Consider the following 21,878-nt stretch of genomic DNA (forward strand, 5'->3'; position numbering starts at 1 on the left):
CTCTTGGGTCTAGCCTCCCAAGGGCACCAAGCAGGGTGAAGGACTCATCTGAAGGGTCGGACAGAACACCCTGTGTACCCACCGAGCCTTGATTTCTCCATCTGTAAAGTGGGCATAGTAATACCTCCCTCAGAGAGCGGTTGTGAGAATTTATTAAGATCACGTGTGCCTGACACAGAGCACACCTTCATCAACTGTAACTTTATTAGGATGATGTTATTACTGGCAGTGTTATGATTCTGCCTCTGTCGGTGAGTCAGCACTCGGGTTTGGGGAAATCTTTCTTCCTCTCTCTCCTCCCGCTCCCCGACCATGTCAGGCCCCCTGTTACACTGGGGAATGGCACACGTGGCTCTGATGCAGGCCGCTCGGGTTTGTATCCGAGCACAGCCACACAGCCGTGGACACATTGGCTACTTGCTCGCTATGGCAGCAGAGTTGAGGTTGAGACAGAGACCCTGAGGTCTGCAAACCTAATCCACTACCTGCTGGTTTCCAGAGCCTGCTGACCTTGCATTACACCCTTTTGCAGCTCTCCGTGCTTCAGGGCACTTCCCTTGTGGAAGCTAGACAGCTTTCTGTGCTTCTCTGTCCCGTGTCTGCCTTTCCCAGGCCTGGAATTCCTGGAGCCCCGCATGTGGGGTGCTTGGTCTCTGGGCTCCCAGCTGGGTCTGTGGGCACCTGGTTCTCCTGCTGCCTGCTGACTCCACACTCCTCCCAGCAAAGTGCTGAGGCCAGCAGACCTTGGTACCCAGGCGCGTCTGCAGCTGACTTTGCACATCTCCAGCCTGGAAGCAGGGTATTAAGGTTTTCATGGACCATCAGAGGGCCCAGAAGTGTCTGGAAGGCTTTAGATGCACTCAGGGATCCTGGCTTCCCAGCCTCGGCTTCCAGACAGCAGAGGGGACCTGCGGGGTCCCTTGCAAGCGGGACAAAGGGCAGCTCCAGGGAGGTCTTCCACGTCTGGCAGTTAGATGGGGCTGCGTGGCAAGAGCCCGACCAGACCAGGGACAGGAATGTGCCTCTTGCAGTCCCAGGAATGGGAGGAACGCAGCCTCCCTTGGCTCCTCAGGAGGGGGCTGGGGCTACAGTCCCGGGCTCTTTCCAGCCAGCAGGCACCCCACACCTGCCAAGGAAAGGCCCCAGGAGAGTCTGTTCACTGGAGGCTTCACATGCCAGGGGCCGGCTGTGAGCCAGTCCCCCTGAGGAGCCTGGAGAAGACCTGCCCTCGTGGGCTTCATTCTTGCCTTAGCTGGGGAGGCGGGCAGCAGACAGTGTGAGGAACTGATTGGGGGGGTGAGGGGAATAGCAGCCCCAGGAGGCCAGTGTGAGCTGCCTGACCCCGCTCTGTGGCTACACTCGCTCCTCCTCTCAGCTCACTGGCCCTGCCTGGGAGACACAGGCTCTGTGTCGGACGCAGCCCTCCTGTGAGGTCTCTGGGGCCTTGGTTGGTGTCAAGGTGGTCCCCTGAGCTGCAGCTGCACCCTGCGTCCCTCCGATGCCCCCACACCCCCCTCTCCACTGCCCGGGGAAGAGCCGTGCCAGCAGCTCCACACCAGCAGATGGACAGACTGTGAGAAAGGAAGTGGAGAAACCTTCCCAGTTTCTGGTCTGGGGAGAAAAAAGGCCAGGAATGCCACGTTTTCCATTTCCCCCCATATGTAATGTTTAGCTTATATAAATGAACTAATATTTTCCTGGAGAGCAAAAATCGTAAAGAACATTGACCCCGAGAGAGGGCAGTTGGTGCTGTGTGTGCCTTGGAACCAGTGAAGACATTTCCAGATCTCGTGAGCCCCGCCTCCATGTGGCTGAACCAGCTGACAGGTTTTCTCTGAGATTCCTTGGCAGCAAAGCAAGTCCATGGAGAAGCTCAGGCTGGCTGCAGGTTCCTATACCTTCAGGACTGCTCGCCAACACACCTTTCTGTCTTCCTTCTGTTGCCCAGTGGTTAAAAGCCAGGCAGATCTTGGAGTCGGGCTGACCTGAGTGCAGGGCCAGCTCCAGCGCTTCCTAGCTCTGGGACTTTGGGTGATCGGCGTGGTCCCTCTGAGCCTCGGTGTTCTTATTGGTGAAATGGGAAGAGGAATAACTAAATACTTTGGAGAAGGAAATGGCAACCCACTGCAGTATTCTTGCCTGGAGAATCCCATGGACAGAGGAGTCTGGCTGGCTACAGTCCATGGGGTCGCAAAAGTCGGATGCAACTTAGCGACTAAAGCACCATAAATACTTCATGTAGCCTTACTTCATGGACTGTGGCTGGGCCAGAGAAACCCTTAGACGGTGCCTGGCACACGCTTACCACTCAGGAATGTTCGCTCCTGGCCCTCACAGATGGGCTCTGATGCTGACCAGATGGAGGGGCAGCATGGCATGGCCAATGGAGCACTGGACGGGGGCGCCAGAGGGTCCTCACCTCAGCTCCAGCTCACATTCAGCAGCTGTACCAGGCACTCTGGCCACATAACCCGCCACCCCAGGACCCAGTGGCACAAAGCGGCCATGTTACTACAGGCACAGACTTTCGGGCCAGGAGGCTGGACAGGGCACAGCCAGGGTGGCTTGTCTCTGCTCCATGACAACTAGGGTCTCAGTGGGAAAGACGGGAAGGCTGAGAGGGACTGGATGTTGGGGCTGAAACCGTCGGGACGTGCGTGGTGCTGGCTGTCAGCTGGGGTGGAACCCAAAGGTTGCATGGTATTGCCCTCCAAGAGCAGAGGTCCTCAAAGCATCATGCCGTCTGCGTGACCGACCTCGGAAATCACTTAACCTCACTTCTGCCATGCTCTGTAGGTCAGTTCAGTTCAGTCGCTCAGTCGTGTCCAACTCTAACCCCATGGACTGCGGCACGCCAGGCCTCCCTGTCCATCACCAACTCCCGGAGTTCACTCAAACTCATGTCCATCGGGTCGATGATGCCATCCAGCCATCTCATCCTCTGTCATCCTCTTCTCTCACCTTCAATTTCCCAGCATCAGGGTCTTTTCCAATGAGTCAGCGAAGGTAGCCCAAGTCTTGGAGTTTCAGCTTCAGCATCAGTTCTTCGAGTGAATATTCAGGACTGGTCTCCTTTAGGATGGACTGGTTGGATCTCCTTGCACAGTCCAAGGGACTCTCAAGAGTCTTCTCCAACACCACAGTTCAGAAGCCTCAATTCTTTGGCGCTCAGCTTTCTTTCTGTCGGTCAAGGCAGTCTCAAAGGCCTGCCAGGCCCAAGGAGAGGGCAGGGAGACTGAGCCCTCAAAGAGAGTGTCAGGATTTGTGGACCTGTGTTAAAACCAACCACACCAGCTGGTTCACAGGTAGGGAAACAGGTTAAGGGTAGTCATAGCTGACACATACTGAGTGAGTACTCTCTGCCAGGCACACTCTAACCCGCCCCATGTGCTTGCCTGGTGAATCTCCACCTGCCTTGGGAGGTCGGTGTACCTGCCCTGTAGGCGAAGGCACTGGGCTGCTTGCTCCCCCCATCTCACGCCTGGAGGAAGGGGCAGAGCCAGTTGCTAAGCCCAGGGGTCTGGACTGGTTGTCGCCTGTACCCAGCACAGGGAAGAAGCAGGATGCACCAGAGGGCCCCGGAGTTCCCTGGGCTCCCCATCATCGGTGCAGTGCAGGAAGCGCCCTGCTCTGGGTGACCACCTTGGCGCACCCGTGACGTTGCCACACTGAGTGGCATGCTGTCCCAGCATGGTCCTCAGAAGGCTGAGTCTGTGTAAGAGTAGATTCTAAACATGCTTTGGCATTGCCTCTTCTCCCCTTGCCCTGTCAGGGACCTCCCGCTGTGGCTGCGGAGTGGGGGTGTTGCCATCCCCCATTCTGGACTTCTCTCTACCTTCCTTGGCGGGCTAACCTCAGGGTCTGGTTGCCAAGAATGGCATGCGCTCAGTGCCGACTCCAGGTGCTGTTTCCTCTCACAGGCACTTTCCTGGGTTTTCCGGCGACCCCACAACCCCTTGACCTGAGCAGATGGAGATCTTTTCTGGGGCGTGCGGCGGGGGCACTGCATGGGCCCTCAGCCAGTGCCCACCGCGTTTCTTACTGCTTGAAGTCCTCTCCAGCCCTCAGCTCCACTCACAGGGACCACCTTGGTCCATGAGAGGCCACACCTGTCCTGGTCTGGATGAATCTGTGAGTGTAGCTAACCCTGGTGTGGCCATAGCCGTGTGGACTCCAGGCCTGAGGGAGGCACTCAGAGTCCCCAGGTCTCCCAGCTGCTGGAGACATATAGCAAGTTCCTTGAGTGGCCTGGAGACCCCTCACTGTGGTTGAGAAGAGTGAGAGCACCCCCATGGGTGAGGGCAGTGACCCCCCTCTTTCTGCCCTCATATTCTCAGAGTGGGTAGAGGACCCTAGGTGAGGGACTCAAGGGACAGGGAACCAGTTTTTGCTGGCTCCCTCTGGAGTTCATGTCTGCTCTGTCCTTGCAGTCTCCCATCCTAGTAGCCCCTTAAGGACAAGGCCAAGCAGAGGAACCAAGACTCAAAGCTGCTGCCCTGCTGCAGCCGGGAACTTGGGCCTCTGGCTGCGAGAAGAAAGCGTCCAGGCCTCACTGCAGTTGAAAGGTGATCGGATGTCATATTTCAGAAGGAAATGAACCAGGGCAAACCGAGTGACATGTGAAATAGAGCCTGGCTCACAGTAAGGACCCATAAGAGTTGCATGTATGAGAAACAAAGAACACGTGTGAACGTGAAAGTCACCGGCTCCCAGGCTCCACCAGGAACCCTGGCCAGAGAAGGCTTTCAACACAAACAGGCTTTCCTCTGCAGAGGGGTCCCCAGGGCCCAGAGCGCTCTGGCAGACCCAATGAGAGCCCCAGTGTGGGAACAAAATGAAATGGAGAATGAATGAATTGATACGAGGAGACACAGAACCCCTTGCAGTTGGGAGGGATGTGGGCCCCGCGCCCCAGACACTCAGGCTGGTGCTCTCAAAGCTCCAGATCGTGGCAGTGGTGATCCTGGCCTCCAGGGATTATGCGCAGGCTCAGACCCCGAGGAGAATGGACCCCGGCTCCCCGCTCAGCCTGGGGCCATGGCTGGATGGAACGCAAGTCTTATGACTCCAGATTGAGTCGTTTCCCTCCGACACAGCTGCCTCCCATTAATCTCCGATGTGCGAGACTTGGAGCGTAGCCCGTGAGCGGCGGCCGGGCTGCCAGGTTGCTTGAATCGGGCAGCGCTAACCCGGGGCAGGACCGCTCCGATGCTGCCGGGACCCGTGGGAACGAGGCTCCCTGATCCGGTGCGTGTCCTCCTCAGCAGAGCTGTGGGCTCCATGCCGGTGCTTTCGGCCCACACTGCTGGCGCTCCAGCTGCCCACCCAGCCCTGTGCTGGGCACGGGGACACGGTCCCTGCCTCCTGTGGTGGGGGGTGGGGAAGGACAGTCAGCAGGAAATCACACACAGCTACTTAGCTTCAGATGAACGGGTGCCATGAAGGCCGGGCGTGGGTCACGTGCACCCAGAACGATGGGGTGTCACCCTCTTTGTGAGAACTCCCACCCTCGGGGCCGTGAATTCTGCACCACACCGGACCCTGTATCTCAGTGAGGGTCTAATTTAACCCCTGAGGATGGGAGGGGCCTCCAGTTCTTTCCCTCCATTTCTTTCTCTTCCAAGAGAAACATACAGAAGGAACAGGAGGCACTGGGGACGTTTCAGACCTGTCTCCTGTGACCCCCGTGGGTGGGCAGAAGAGGCCCGTGGCCCCCGCAGTGTCCTGGGGCTGGCTGCCCGGCCAAGGCTGCCTCTGAGAAGAGAAAGTGACGGCTGAGACGGAGGCTGCCAAGGTCAGAGTAGTGTGTGGCTTCTGAGCCGCTTTCCTTTAGAATTACAAACGGAGCACAGGGCCACTGTTGCCCACCGCTCACCAGCCCCTCACCCCAGCAAGCTCCTTAACCCTTCTGACTGCAGGTGCCACATCGTAACGTTGAGATGCCGCCATCAGGGCCGGTGAGGCAGTGTTACTTTGACGCTGACATCAGTTCCTCTGTCCAGAAGATTTAGCACAGTCTCTGGCCCCTGGTAGATTCTCAGTGAGTGTCACCCATTACCATCGCCAGCCCTGGCACAGTTGTGATAATTATCCAATTGATGTAGTTCCTGCCATTACCGTATTTCTTTATTTTTTCTTATCAAAGGAGGTGTCTTTCCTGGGTGTAATTATCCGGATGCTTGTCTCTGTCCCCGCTTGACTGACTCTGCGAAGGCAGAGCGTCAGCTCTCTAATTCAGAGTGCCTGGGCCGCACCCCCCGGCTGTTGTTAGGAAGGAGAGAGGCCAGCGCTCTCTCTTCCTCCTCACCAGGGTACTGCCAGGCCGGCTTAGTGCCCCTGTCTTGCAGACGTAAAATTCATGCTCAGAGGCACAAGGTAACTCGCCCAAAGTCGCTCAGCCGGGAGGTGGCAGGTACCAGTGGGAGTGCAGGCCTGTCTGCCTTTGGGTCCCACGTTCTTTGCTGTCGCCATTCATCATCCTTCCTGCCCACTCCAGAGCCATTGTTAGAAGGCTCTGTGTTCTTTTCTCTTCCAATCAGTGAGTGGTCTGCTGGGCAGCATGTTGGTTTCTTGAGAGAAGTGTAATGAAAACCAGATTTCGTTCATGATATCTTGTTCCCCAATGACTGTCAGTTCTCATATGTTCCAATAAAACTGCTAAAGAAACAGCCACTTAAAGATTATTCATGGAAAAATTATGCTGAGGAAAAATAGAGCAATCCTCTGAGATAGTCAAGCTGCGTGGTCAGTTTTTCCAGCTGCTTGTGCCATATCGGGCCAGGCAGTGGGGACCACACTCTGCTAGGGCAGGCCAGAGCCCCAGCCCATTATCACCGCCCCCGCCCCTGCCCCAAGTACACGGAGGAACAAACTTGTCAGCACCCAGATCCGAACCGGTCCCGGAAGACACGTGTCCCGGGTGCTGTCACATGGCACACCCCGCCTCCCCCCCACCCCCCCGCCAGGCCTGGTGGGGCTGGCACGTGAGGCCTTTCAGTAGCACTTACTGGAAGAGAGGCCACCCCCCCACCCACCCCAGGTCCCAGCTGAATGGAAATTCTTCTTCAGCGTCAAAGTCTTGCTGTTGGTCCGCAGTGCAGGGATAGGAGCGACAGAGACCCAGGGCACTGAGAGCAGCATCAGCTTTGACCTGGGCCCAGGGGGGTCACAGCCCCCCACTTTACCCCAGCGGAGTTCAGGGGCATCTGAGGCCAGGCCTGCCTCCCATCCAAAGCAGCCAGGAAAAGGGGGTGGATCCGCGCCTGGGCCTGGAGGGAGAGTCAGGAGCTGAGTGGAAGCGTCCAGAGGCTCGGGAGAGCCTGACTGGGGTCGGAGCCAGGGCGCAGGAACCTCTGGGAAGCAAGTGGGGAAGGGAGTGGGTGAGGAGAGAGCCGAGGCCAAGGAGGTTCCCAGAAGAGCCTCGGAGTGTCCACTTCTCACTGCACACGCAGCTGGTTCGAGGAGCAAACCCAGCTCCCCTCGGCCACATGACCTGGAGGCGGGGAGGTCTCCACAGGACGGCTGTAGGAGTACTAATGGCTCGGGAGTCACTGGACTCAGCAATGGAGGTGTTAGTCTCTCTCACCTTCCCTTCCTCCGAAACAGCAGTTGGACATTTATCTATCACACGTTTCCTTCAAGAAGTGCCTCATGCTTAGATCAGATCACCTCGAATGTGTCGCCGTGTTCCTCCTTCCTCAGGTTTCCCCTAATGCCTGACTTCTGAACTAACTGCTTGAGCTCCTTCCCCACCATGGGCCACCACCCCCCACCCCCTTCCCCTGGTTCCCAGAGAGTGGCGCAGGGCCCAGGTCCTGCTCACGGGCGCTCTCACCTGTAGAGCGGGCCGCCTCCGAGTACCCACCTTCTGGGTGGCAGCACCACACACAGCCAGAGACCAGGCCCGCAGAGCTCAATTATCACTGTTATTAATGCTAGGAGACCACTGGTTCCAACCACGGGGAGGAGCCAGGCGAGATGACCTTTACAAAATACTTACTGAGCCCGGGGTGGGAGCCAGAGTGACTCAGGCATCGAGACTGTGATCCTGCATACAGGCAGCTGATAAACAAGCCACATTCCACCCTCCGCACGGATTCACTTATTGAGCAATACGTACAAAACAGAAACAAAGCTGGGTGCTTCCATGCTGCCCTTCCCGCGGCAGCTACACGGGACAGAACTTGCTTTCATCCCTGTGCTTTGAGCAGAAGTTCTTCACGGGGTGCCCATCAGAATCACCCGAAGAGCAGCACCCCTGACCCACCTGAGATCAGCAGAACTAGACCCTCCTGGGTTGGGCCCAGGAAACTCCATTTCTCACACACCCTCCAGATGCTTCTGATACAAACATGCCCTGGTTAAGAATGACAGTCTCAGAGAAGCTGACAGCGACGTGGAACCCCTCACAGGAAAGTGCAGGCATACACAAAGCTTAGCCGCAGTCCTTGCTGGCTCCCATGGGCCCTCCCAGGGTTGGCGAAGTCCAGGCCACTACTCTCTGACATCAGCGTCATGGGTTGGTCTGTCGGAGCCCCAGTTCTTGAGATGATGCCACATGCAGGCTGGAATTGGGACCTCAGACAGCGCCCCCTCTTCTTATCAAATTAGGTCTTCTGGATCCCCCTGCTCGGCCCGAGCCTGAGCTCTCTGTCTCAGTGGAGGAGGGTTTTACTCCCATTCAGGTCTGAGTGGGCAAATGACAGAACAGAAGCTGAAATCAACACATCAGAAGCTTTATTCAGTGGCCAAAGAATGGAGAAAAGGGAACTAAATTAACAGAGTAAAGACAAAAGGATGAGCAGTGAGGCTGATAATGGGGAGGCAGATGCCTTAGTCTACCGGGGGGAGGGATGGGGCTTTTTCAAGGGAGTAGGATGCCACCCCCTTTCTATTCTTTGGTCCTTAATGTCCAGTCTTGGCCACCAGTGGATGTGTCATTTAATATGCTAATGTAGTCAGATGGAGGTACAAGGAGACTCAGAGTCTGTTGGAAATCACATTCATCGCCATCTTGGGCCCAGCTGGTTCCATCTGGTTTTTTCTTTGTGTGTGTGTGCGGTTTCCTTTCCTATCTCTGGACCCTTTAACTTAAAGATTTATATTCAATCCTGCTAGAGGTGGGAGAGTTGAGACATTTTAAGCAAGGACACTTCTGCTAACAGTGGAGGTTGATGGGTTTTGTTTTCTTTATTTTATTTATTTGACTTCGCTAGGTCTTCTTTGGGGCACGTGGGGTCTAGTTCCCCAGCCAGGGATAGAACTCAGACCCTCTGCATTGGGAGCATGGAGTTTTAGCTCCCAGGAAGTCCTGGTTGATGGGTTTTGGGCAAAGACCCGGAGCATCTCTGACAGCACTATCTCCTGCCACCTAGCCAGGTGGCCCAGGCAACCAGGCAGAAGGGAGCCCACTGACCAAGGCCCCATCATACAGCCCCCAGTTCCTGGCACAGGGTGGGGAAGGATAGTCCTGGATTCTAGCACAGCCCCTAGCACGGCACCTGGTACAGAGAAAGTGTCCACTCATTTTTCAAATATGTTCATTTTAAATCATGAAACCTTTCTACAAAGAGAATATCTATGGTACCTCCCACCCATATTTAACAGAAGTGAACATTTTGGCATATTTGCTTTATATCTCCTAAATTGTTTACAGATAGATTACACCCCATCCTTTCCCTTTCTTCCGTATGGAGGTATCTCCTGTCCCCATACCATTTTGTGTTTTTCCTGTGTGGATTTTTGTATTTTACTACACGTATACCTATATATGGGCTTCCCAGATAGCACTAGTGGTAAAGAACCCGCCTGCCAAGGCAGGAGACATAAGAGGCGCGAGTTCATTCCCTGGGTTGGGAAGATCCCCTAGAGGATGGCATGGCAACCCAGTAGTCTTGCCTGGAGAATCCCTGTGGACAGAGGAGTCTGGAGCTCCATAGCCCATAGGGTCCCACAGTTGGACATGACTGAAGCAACTTAGCATGCGCACGTACATACAAAAATGTATACTAGTTTTTAAAAATATTACACAAGTGGCATCATGCCATTCACCTAGACATTCGTCTGCAACTCGCTCTGCCTGCTGACCGTGTGTTTCTGTCATATGCGTTGTATCCATGTGGATACCTGCAGATCCAATTTCTTCCTTTCTTCCTGCTCTGCAGAATTTGTTGAATGAATGCACTGCAGCTCCCTTATCCATTTCTCCAACCGAGGGGCATGCAGGTTGTTTCCACTTGGAACGTCCTTGGAAAGGAAATGTGTCCCCCTTGTGCAAGGATGCACGTTTCCTGAAGGCAGACATCCAGAATTGGAATCCTGGGGTCATGGTGATGCCATGAAGGCACCTTTACTCAGCATTGCTAATTGCTTTTCAAGTATTTGACACAAAAATGAGCCCTTAATTAGCATTCACATTTGATATTGTCAGGCTAATCTTTTTTTTTTTTTTTTTTACAATCCAGTGAGTTGAAAATGTATCTCAGTTTTACTATAATTTGCATTCCCATGATTACCAGTGAGGTTAAGACATCTTTCCATATAGTTATTGGTCATTGAGGCCATTTCCTCTTTTGTGAATTTCCGATTTGTTTCCTTTGCGCATTTTCTTGGGGCGTAGTTTGTCTCTTTCTTACTGGTATTTGAAGTTCTCTATAAATCAGAACTTTGATGGTGATGTGGATGACACATTCCTTCTCTCAGACTACACCTTGCCATCTAATGTTGCTTTTCCTGTCTTTTGTTTATTGGCTTGATTTGGTACAGAAATGTTTAATCAAATTTTTTCATTTTTAAAAATTTATTTTTTAATTGGAGGAAAATTGCTTTACAATGTTGTGTTGCTGCCAAACAACAGCACAAATCAGCCATGATTATACATATATCCCCTTCCTCTTGAGCCTCTCTCCCCTCATTTTTTTTTCCTTGAAGTTTTATGCCCTTTGTTTCTTTCCTTTCCCCAAGGTCATAAGGATTGTCTCCTTCTTCTTTCCAGTAGTTTTGCATTTTCATATATATATATCATTAATCCGCTTGCATAGTGTAAGGTAGGAGGACTCAATAATTTCATCTTTCTCCACATGGAACCTAATGGTTCTAGACCCATGTACTGAAAAGACCCTGTCTTCCCTTTAGCTTGTAATGCCACCGCCACCATGAAGTCTAGACTCTCACTTGTGATTCACTGAACGGTTTCTCTGTCCATGCACCGACACTAAACTGTTTGAGTTACTTTTGTCTTACGTTTTGGTCTGATAACTGGTAGGACAAGTCCTGCGCTGTTCTTCTCAAAATTTGTTGTGACTACTTTGTCCCTTTCTTCTTCTTCAGAATTTTAAGATCAGCTGAAATGACCAAGTATAATAGGATTTGAGCACCATGCCCCTGACAGTTTCAGGCTTTTCACTCATCAGACTTTCATGAATCTGTATGATGGTTGGATCTGAGAAGTTCAGACTGGCTACAGTGGCAGCCCACACCAGTACTCTTGCCTGGAGAATCCCGCAGACGGAGGAGCCTGGTAGGCTGCAGTCCATGGGGTCGCAGAGTCGGGCACGACTGAGCGACTTCACTTTCGCTTTTCACTTTCATGCATTGGAGAAGGAAATGGCAACCCACTCCAGTGTTCTTGCCTGGAGAATCCCAGGAACAGGGGAGCCTGGTGGGCTGCCGTCTATGGGGTCGCACAGAGTTGGACACGACTGAAGCGACTTAGCAGCAGCAGCAGCAGTAGCAGCAGACTGGCTGCAGGAAGAAGAGAAAGTGTGGTAACTCAGACCAGTCAGTGACAAGAGAGATGGACAGGGAGGGGGTGTACAAAACCTAGGGGTCTTGGCGATTGTGTGTGCTGAGTAAGAAGAGATGGTGAAACAGTGAGAGACTTTATTTTGGGGGTCTCCAAAATCACTGTGGATGGTAACTACAGCCATGAAATTAAAAGATGCTTGCTCCTTGGAAGGAAAGTTATGACTAACCTAGACAGCATATCAAAGAGCAGAGACATTACTTTACCAACAAAAGTCCCTCTAGTCAAAGCTATGGTTTTTCCAGTAGTCATGTATGGATGTGAGAGTTGAACTATAAAGAAAGCTGAGCACTGAAGAATTGATGCTTTTGAACTGTGGCATTGGAGAAGACTCTTGAGAGTCCCTTGGACTGCAAGGAGATCCTACCAGTCTGTCCTAAAGGAGGTCAGTCCTGAATATTCATTGGAAGGACTGATGCTGAAGCTGAAATTCCAATACTTCGGCCACCTGATGCAAAGAACCAACTCATTTGAAAGGACCCTGATGCTGGGAAAGATTGAAGTCGGCAGGAGAAGGGGGTGACAGAGGATAAGATGTTTGGATGGCATCACCAAAGCGATGGACAAGAGTTGGAGTAAGCGCCAGGAGTTGGTGATGGACAGGGAAGCCTGGCATGGCGCAGTCCATGGGATTGCAAAGAGTCGGACACAACTGAGTGACTGAACTGAACTGAGTAAGAAGAGAAAAGGCAAGTCACAGTCTTGGGGAAGCCAAGATGACTGCTCCTTCCAGGCCAGGTGACTGAGTGGCCAGCAGGGCCTCCAGCCAAGGCTGGAAATACAGAAAGAGGGTTCAAGTTCAACCGTGGCTGAACTTAAGATATCTTGGAGAAGATTCTTGAGAGTCCCTTGGACTGCAAGGAGATCCAACCAGTCCATTCTAAAGGAGATCAGTCCTGGGTGTTCTTTGGAAAGAATGATGCTAAAGCTGAAACTCCAATACTTTGGCCACCTCATGCGAAGAGTTGACTCATTGGAAAAGACCCTGATGCTGGGAGGGATTGGGGGCAGGAGGAGAAGGGGACGACAGAGGATGAGATAGCTGGATGGCATCACCCACTTGATGGACATGAGTTTGAGTGAACTCCGGGAGTTGGTGATGGACAGGGAGGCCTGGCGTGCTGCGATTCGTGCGGTCGCAAAGAGTCGGACATGACTGAGCGACTAAACTGAACTGAACTGAACTGAGGAAAGTTCAGATGAAGGAATCAAGCCAACAGAAGGAAATGCAGGTCTTAGGCTCAAAAAAAAAAAAAGGTTGGCTGGAGACTTCCCTGATGGTCCAGTGGCTAAGACTCCTTGGGCTCACCATTCAGGGTTCGACCCCTGGTCAGGGAGCTAACTTCCACATGCCTGCAACTAAAGATCCTACACGCCACAATGAAGACCCAGTGCAGCCAAGTAACTAAATAGATATTTAAAAAATAAGTAACTGTTGTGCATATCCATAAGCTCCCTTGCTCTTTAATACAAACAACAACAACAAAAAAGGATGGCAGTAAAGGTTTAAGAGTCATCAGCCAACCTGCTGAGTTAAATCAGAACCAGGAGCCAAAGAGGGAGGCTTGTGTAGACAATACCAGCCACTGGGGGATAAGGAACCCATGGAGGAGGCTTAGTGACAGCAATCGAAGAGGCTCAGGGAGAAGCAGGCGTGAGTGACATCACAGGCACCCAGGAAGCAGAGGCTTACGAGGAGCGATCACCTGTATCAGCCGCCAAGGGCACTGGTGAGGAAGCCAATGAACGCTTGACGATTTGGCCTAAAGGAGGTCAATGGAAATGTCATTAGGAAATAGAAACCAGATTTAGTGACTTGAGGAGTGAGTGAGGGGGTGGCAGCGGAGTAGGGGGCAGGCTGGTTTTTGAGGAAGTGTGGCGCCTGGGAGGAGAGCCGGGCCAGGGAAACCTTCTTTGGCAGAAGGTGAGAAACTAAGAGTGTATGCATAAACTGGGGAATGGACCAGGCAGGAGAAGGGGGAGCGGTGCAGTGGACTCCCGGAGGGAACAGAAGGTTGGGGCGGAGGTCCCTGTTCCCCGGGGGCCTGGCAGGAAGCCTGGTGTCACCAGAGGTGCAACCAAACCCACAGGCAGTGCTCTCATGGCAGGAGAGGGGCAGCATTCTGGAGGGGGTCTGATAGCTGTGCAGGCACTGAAGGAGGGGCTGACGTCTGGAAACAGTTGTTGAAGAGAACAGCGGAGACCTAGTGCAGGGCTTGGTGGTGGGGCCTCAGGGAAGTGACGGAGAGGATGTAGGGGTCAGGGAGTGGGATGTGGAGGAGGCACAGAGGGGTGGGACCATCTCCGGGAGTGGGAGTTCAGAGCCCGAGATTTTCGTGAGTTCTTCACCTCGGGAACCCTCCAAAGTGCCAGAAGCTGGACTTCCCATAGTGGACAGGCTGGGGACAAGGGTCGTTGGTTTGGATGCCAAAATAAGAATGAGCCAAGCATGCTGGAGGACCCAGGGACCCTCAGGTCACTAGTGGGTCTGCAGCATCTTGTGGTGGAGGATCGGGAGCCCTGGGTGGACCTCTGGCCTCACAGGCCCTCCAGGATGTTCCCCAGCACGGCCAGGCAGTAACCCCCTGCTTTGCCCCACATTCAGTGTGCTCCGCAGGAAGTAACCGAGCCCCTTTGCGGAAACCCTGGCTCTCAGCTATCATCTGGGGTCACCTCCCTTTGACATAGGTTGGGACCTGGGGCTCTTTACTGCAGTGTTTGCACCTGGACAAACATCTCCTGAGCAGCAGATACAAAGAAACTATGAGGAACTAAAAATAACTGCAGGCATATGCAATTGGGGCAAACTTCAAACAATAAGGTACAAAAGGGCCAAAATCCAGCCGCCACTTGTGAGGTGCCTGGAGCAGGGTACTGCGCGTGATCCCTCCGTGCAGCACCACCAGGGGGCGGGCAGACCACCTAGGCTGCCCCTCTGGCCTGACCCACTGATCTGCACCTGCCCTTACCCCATTTAAAGAACCAGATCGCCTCGCCACGGGGAGCAAGCAAGGGAACCTGTTACTCGTTTTCGCTCCCTTGTGAGTCTGATTAAAGCCTTGCCTGAATTCCTCGTCTAACCTCTTATCCGCTTCTGTTGATTCGAGTCCAAGAACCCAGCTTGGTAACACCTGAAGACCTCCCTTCCCAAATCACAACCACAGAAACTAAAGAGACAACAGTGGTCTAGACCGCGCCCCACAAAATAGCTGTGACTGTGGCTCAGTGGGGTTTGTGACCCCAACCCCCTGGCTTTCATGACCTTGCATTGGCCCCATGACTGGGGCTGAGGAGGACAGGGTAACATAATCATAATAAAACCAGAGTGAGCACTAACTGAAACTCTGCATATGTTACCCCAAGACCTCTCCCAGCCACCTGCAGGGTGAGTGCGTTGTTCCCAACTTTCAGATGAGGAAACTGAGACTCAGAGAGGAAGCACCTCATCCAAGGTCACCCAGGCAATAATGGACGGGCCTGGATGTCTGACACCCCGCCTGCGTGGCTGTGCTCTCTCGCCCAGTTAATCCACCGTCCCCACTGAGCCCTGCACACATCCCTTTTGGCTGGACATGTGCTTCAGAAGAGAGTCTGGCCTTGGAAGGGCACAGGGGTATGGGCCCTGGACCTGGACTCAGAAGTCACACTATTGAGGCTCAACTCTGTCCCCCAGCGGGGTGGCCGTGGAGAAGTACCGCCCCAGGGGAAACAGGCCAGACTGCCGACCCTCGCCTCTACCCCTGCCCTGTCCATCCATGGCACTCTCCTCCACGTGAGCAGAGGGGCTGTCGGGCCAGGGACGCTGTGCACAGCAGGATGCTGGCCATCCTGATGGCCTGTTGTCAGGCTTATTATGTGTATCACAGTGTGCCTGGCAGCTGGGGGTGAGGGGTCAGGGTCTCGTGAGTAGACAGCTACAGGGCTTGAGGAGCCTTGCCCGCTCCTGTCAGCCGAGCTAGGGGTCTCCCCGCAAACCCAGCCCACCTCCCCTGAGCCTCCCCAGGCCCTCACCTCACTCTCTGTGGTCTGTTCACAGGCCCATCCAGTGGCTCCAGTTCCGCAAGGTTCAGCCGGCGGCCCACCTGTCCGGATGCCTCTGTGGCCGGCAGCCTCCCCACACCCCCGGTCCCGAGACACAGGAAGAGCCACAGCCTGGGCAACAAGTGGGTAACCGCATGAGCCCCTGACATCGGGGTCAGGGTGGGACTGAGCATGGGGCGGGGGCTGAAGAGCTGCTGGGGATGCCAGCCCACCCGGGCCTCCCCTGCCCGTCTGGGAGCTGCTGATGGGCACTCTTGGTCTCCCGGGCTGGTGCCCCCTCCTCAGGCTGGCATGGGTTCAGGAAGGGCAGGGGTGGCCGTGGCTGCATGGCCCGTGTACTGATGACAGGTCTCCGGGGCTCAGCAGCTGATGGAGGAGGTGTGCAGGGAAGGGCGGGGAGGCAGTGGTGGGCTTCTAGCTGGTTTGCCCAAACTTGGATAGTGCCTCCACGTAGAAAGAAAACCCCAGAGTCCAGGAAACACCATGACCGTCCTCCAGGGAGCATGTAATATCTCATGGCACCTGTGTGTCATGGCTCAGCATCTCCACTTGCTAAAAGTTGTAGAAAGCCTGCAGAGCCCAGAGCCTGCTGCAGGTTCCCCCAGCTCCATGGGGCTGACCAGCTGGGGGACATGTGTGGTCCTTAGCATGGCTGGGCAGCTGTGCGCTTGTCCCCAGGGGGTTCGGCACAGATCCCTGAGCAGTTGGGTCCCTTCTGCCCTCTCCCCCTCCCTCTCTCCTTCTCTCTGTTCCTTCCTTCCTTTCGTCCTCCTACCGTTAAGACACAAGCCTCAGCCAGCCCAGGCTAGCCCTGGAGGAGAAAAGGCTTGCTTCTCTGAGAGTTCGGGGCTTGCTCGGTGCTGGATACACTGGCACGTGCCCGTCCAGCATCCTCTCACTGGGCCCCTTCAGGCCTCCGGAGTAGCTGCGTGATCCGTGTTGTAAGAATGAGGCCCGGAGGTCTGACAGGGGAAGCACCTGGCGGTGGTGGGTAAGGCTGGAGCAAGGACTTGGACCAGGTGTACGACTCCAGAAGCAGACATGCTGACCACAGGGTCAGCCATCTTTTGGCTTGTTCGGCCCCATCACTCAAAAGCACCATCCGCTCACCTGAGCCTCACAGTCATCCTGGGAGTCAGGCAGGGCGAGGGCATGAGTCTCCGTTTGCCAGAGAAACTGAGGCTCAGAAGAACGATGTGACTTGCCCAAGGTCACGCATGGGGAGATAGGACCACGGTTCTGGGTGAAGGTCTTTGTCCTGCAGCGACGCCGTTCTGCTCAGGCCCCTGGGGCAGGTGGAACCACTGTTGCTCTGTAGATAAGGAGCTTTGCCTTCTTTCTTCCTTTCCATTTTCCAGTATGATGTGTCAGTTGAGTGTAGTTGAGAGTAAAAGCGCGACATTCCCGTCGGAAAAAGCGAGGCACCTGCTGGACGACAGTGTCCTAGAGCCCCGCAGCCCCCGCAGGGGCCTCGCCCTCGCCTCCTCCTCCGCCGTCACCAATGGACTCTCCCTCGGTAAGCGTCCCCGGCCTGCACACGACAGCAGGTGGGCCACGGCCCGGCGTGTCTGTGTCTGTCTCCGTCACTGCAGTGCCTGGGGGCCCCGCACCCCCCGTAGAGAGGGCTCCCCGCAGGCGTCGCCAGAGCCAAAGAGGCCTTTGCTTCCCAGTCTCTAAGGCTTCACAAAGGGCCTTGGGTCCTCATCCTTCCAGTGGCCCTGAGAGGGGCAAGAAACGGGGGACGGACACATACCTGAGACCCACCGTCCTTGGCAGGGAACTGCCAAAGCCTGCTGGCTGCTGCCCCCGTGGGGCTCCGTCCCTGGGGAGCCACAAACCCTGGCCTGCAGGGCAAAGGATGAGACGCTGCCTGGGGACGGCAGCAAGGCGGCCCCGGGGTGCTCGCCATGCGCTTGTCTTCATACCGAGAAGCCAAAGTAAGGGAGGATGAGAAATTGACCTTCTGGGATGAAAACGTATGTCTGAACTCCATCCAGAGATGGTGCTTATATCAATAGAAAGACAGAGGCTGAGCTGCTGGGGCCGGGGGGGCGGTGTCGGACCTACGGGTGGCAGTGAGCTCTGGTCACAGTCCTACCGCCTGTGGAGTCCAGGCTGCCATCAGACAGGTGTACTCTCCACCGGCTGTCCTTCCAGTGTGCCGTGCTTCTGTAGTCTGTGTGTCTGTGTATCTGTCTTAACAGGGAGCCCTCCCAGGGCTGGCAGCAGGCTAGACAGAGGCCAGTAGGGCGGAGGGCCCCAGCGCGTGGGAAGGAAGAGGAGGTACGGGCAGGAAAATCGTGCGGGAATCTCGCGTCCCATGAAACGGGGCCAGTCTCTGAGGCAGTGTCGCCGCGAGGGGGCACCTGGCTCCCACTTCCTAGAAAGTGTGTGACAAGCAAGGCCCGTGTCTGCTGTCCGTCCAGGGAGGAGATCCTTCTCCTTGGACCCAGTCAGGGGTTTCCGCCAGCTCGGGACAGTGTAGCCCGGGGTTCCTAGGTGCGCCTGGGGAGAAGAGTTCAGGGTCTGTGAGTTGGGGAAAGGCTGGATTAAACCAGGGCGGCAGGTCTCATCCCAGAGACTGGACCATGCTGATGGGCATCGTGGGTCTCCCAGGAGGCAGCTGAGCCCAAAGGTTCCCACACTGTCTGGGCCGGAACCCTCCTCCTTGGAGAATCCCATGGGATGGGGTTCTGAACCTCCCTGGGAAATGCCGGCCCGAGAGCATTGGGCTGGGCAGCAGAACAGCTCTTTTACATCCAGGAAACTTTCTGAGCTGTGCCTGAGCCCAAGCCTTGCTATTCCTGAGACAGAAAACCAAGTCAGATGCTGTGCTGTCCGGCGTCCAGGCGGGAGATCCCCATGTGCTGTGGCTCTCGGCTCCTCCACTCCAAACACTCAGAGGTTTTTCTGTTTGGAGCTGGAGCCTGGGAGCTCGCTGCCTGTGTGCCTGTGCCCTGCTTGAGGCTGAACTAGTCCTTGTGTCCTGGAGCTGCCAGGGGGCCTGGGACCCCCCTATTTCTCCCCACTCCCACTGCCTGGCCATGGTGCCAGCAAGGCAGCCCAGGCAGAGAGGGCAGAACCCAGGCGCCTCCAAGGAAAATCTCTCTTTGCTTCCTTGTGGCCGAAGCTGGGCCTTGGTGAGTCCCAGTCAGCCCTGGGGGGGCAGGCCATGGGAAAGCTGAGCCCTCTGTGTGCACACTGCCCTGGGCTCTGAAAGGGCGCTCCGTGGGGGCCTCTGTCCAGTGCTAGGTAGCTGCTCCGTGGCCCGTGTTCAGTCCAGCCCTGACCTTTGGAGGGAGGAGTGGTCGTCTGGCCCCTAGAGGGCAGTGGTAGAGCCTGTGGAAGACAGAGTCCTAAGGTCCTGACCCCAGGGGACTGGTGTGCTGGCAGCCGCAGCGTTGAGAGGGCAGGGAGGGGAGAGGAGAGGGCCCACCTGGGAGCCGTGGGACGGGATGGGCTGAGTGTGAGATAGAGCAGCAGCAGAGCAGAGCCCGAGCCACACTGACACCCCCGGGCTCGGGCGGAGTCCCTCTGGCACGTCTGTGCAGCTCGGGGCCTGGGCCCGGCGGAGAAGAGGCCGCTCTGGTGGCCCCGCTCCTGCGAGGCCGCCCCGCTCACTGATCTGTGTTCCTTTTCCAGGCAGTAGTGAGAGCTCAGAGTTTAGTGAAGAGATGTCTTCAGGGCTGGAAAGGTGAGTGTGGCCTGGGCTGGGCCTCCCTCCCCGGGGAGTCGCTCGGGGGTGCCCAGGGAGCTGGAGACCAGCCCCACCCTCCTCACCCAGCCTGTCGGGGGCTTCCCCGTGGCTCCACAGGTCAGCGCAGCCCAGGGGCAGGGAGGCCGCCCGTACAGGATGGGCGTGGGGTGGGGGTCCCGCCCCCTGCTCTGGCAGGGCCCCCTCATCCTTGGGTCCAGAGTCGTCCCAGGAGCCTCTCCCTCAGGCCGAGCTGCCAAGGAGACCTCTGAGCACAGATTCGGTCTGAGATGCGGGTTCTCGAAAGCAGAAGCCTGAGAAATGGGTCTGGAGATGGACATGTGGCTCCGCCTGGTGGGGTCTGAGGGCATTGCACCCCTGTGGCCTCTGGCTGACACCCACCGTCCTGGGCGCTGGGGAGCCGAGGGGACTCTGCCCAAGGTTCCCTGCAGCCAGTCCGTCCGCCCCAGGAAGTCCTCCCCGTGCCTCCCTCCTCCACGTGCTGGCACTTTCTCTGTGCCAGGCACCAGGTGGGCTCTGGGAAGACAGGGACCCTGTGAACAGGGAGCTCCCGCAACCTCGGTGCCGCCGACAGTGAAGGGCATCATGGGGACTCGAGTTCTTGGGGCAGCAGGGGGCATCCAGTGACACAGAGGTAGGCTTGCATCGTCCTGGAAAGTAGCCCCTCCTCCAGCCTGTGTACACAGGGGCCTGCATGCACAGACAGACACACATAGGCACACCCTCACAGTTATCCACACCCACACCCACGGCCCTCCTGTGGTGCTCAGCCCCACAATCGTAAATGGTCAGAGAGGAGGTGCAGCTCCCTGGCTGGGGGGCACAGGGCAGAGGGACGGGGTACCGGGGCCGTGAGCTTTGCTGAGTGCTCCCCATGTGCAGTCCCTAAGCCCTCCGCACGGGGGTTGGCTGTAAGATGTCCCCGTTTCATATCTGTGGACAGCAAGGTGCAGACAGGTGGCGTGGTCCTGCCTCACCCGCCCCTGCGGGGGAGAGCTGACCCACGTCCACCTCCCCCATCTGCAGGACCCACCTGGTCATCACCATGCCTCATCCAGAGCCTCTGTGACACTGCAGGGACTGGCCCCACGTCCGTCAGCCTGTCTGTCTGTCTTGGTGATACCCTAGGTGGGTGGCTGGGTGGGGGGGAGATGACATCCTGAGCCCTCGGAGCTCCTCTTTCTGTCCCGCCCCAGGCCTCCTGGAGGGACATTTGCTGGGCTCTGATTTGGGGAGCATAGGCCCCCTCTCTGTGGGCCTGCTGCCCTCTCTCTGCCCACCCCAGTAGGGGGGCAAGAGCCAGACAGATAGCAGGCAGACATCAGATCTGACTGGCGGAAGTTTGACTCTTCTCAGCGCCAGTCAGGGGATTCCTGGGGCAACCCAGCGTCTGTGTCCCCAACCACACACGGGCCAACGAGGCGACAGTGATCCTGAATAGCACCCAGACCTGGACCGCTCATGGCTCATTCATCCCTTCGGTTGTTCACCCGTTCACTCATTCATTCCTTTGTTTACTCATCCATTCACTTGTTCACTCATTCACTCCTCCATTCCTCCATTCCTCCATTCATCCATTCATTCGCTCATCCATTCACTCACTCATTCACTCCTCCATTCCTCCATTCATTCATTCATTCGCTCATCCATTCACTTGTTCACTCATTCACTCATTCACTCCTCCATTCCTCCATTCATTCATTCATTCGCTCATCCATTCACTCACTCCTTCACTCCTTCACTCCTCTATTCCTTCATTCATTCATTCAAAGCTGTTTGGTCTCTGAGGGTGGCAGACACGGTTCCTGCTGAGCCCCCACAACTGAGATGGGAGCTTCCACGGAGGAAGGAGGTGAGAGAATGCCCGCCTCAGGGACACAGTGCTGTGTTCCACCCAGAGGGGAACTCCGTACACTTTGGTGTTTCGCTTCTTTCTCTTCCACTTGGGATTTAGTGGTAGGTTCAACTCAGAGCGGTGGATTGACTCTGCACTTGAGTGTCTCTAATGGGTCATTTTGGAGCGCTCCCTGGCAAGCACTGTCACCCCTGCAGCCCCCTGGGCAGATGCTCAGCCTGGCTCCGGGGCCCTCAGAACAGCACCCCACCCCTGTTTCTCATCTCCTTGGGACAGTCCGGCCCCTCCTTCCTGAGGGGAACAGGAGACCACCTCCTCTGGAGACTCAAGGCAGCCCTGACGATCCCGACGCCAGGTGCCCCCCACCCCCGTGGCCCAGCCTCCAGCCTCCACTGCTGTCCTGCACTGGCCTCTTCTCATGTCCCCCAGAAAGAGTCCACTCCCTCAAAAGCATGTGAGCATTC

At 55.8% G+C, this 21,878-nt stretch overlaps 1 protein-coding gene across 3 annotated transcripts in view; it reads left to right on the plus strand.

Annotated features, from left to right (window-relative positions):
* The window catches only part of RALGPS1 (Ral GEF with PH domain and SH3 binding motif 1), a 300,327-nt gene that overhangs the window by 258,740 nt on the left and 19,709 nt on the right, over positions 1-21,878 (plus strand). For 2 of the 3 annotated variants that reach the window (XM_052647832.1, XM_052647833.1), the window contains exon 13: positions 15,840-15,966. In XM_052647832.1, coding sequence (XP_052503792.1) covers positions 15,840-15,966 — 127 coding nt within the window. Of the gene's footprint in view, positions 1-15,839; positions 15,967-17,202; positions 17,361-19,486; positions 19,539-21,878 lie in introns of all 3 variants that reach the window. The other variant, XM_052647831.1, reaches the window with a different exon arrangement.

Source organism: Budorcas taxicolor, chromosome 11 (assembly GCF_023091745.1).
Source record: "Budorcas taxicolor isolate Tak-1 chromosome 11, Takin1.1, whole genome shotgun sequence".
Lineage (NCBI taxonomy): Eukaryota > Metazoa > Chordata > Mammalia > Artiodactyla > Bovidae > Budorcas > Budorcas taxicolor.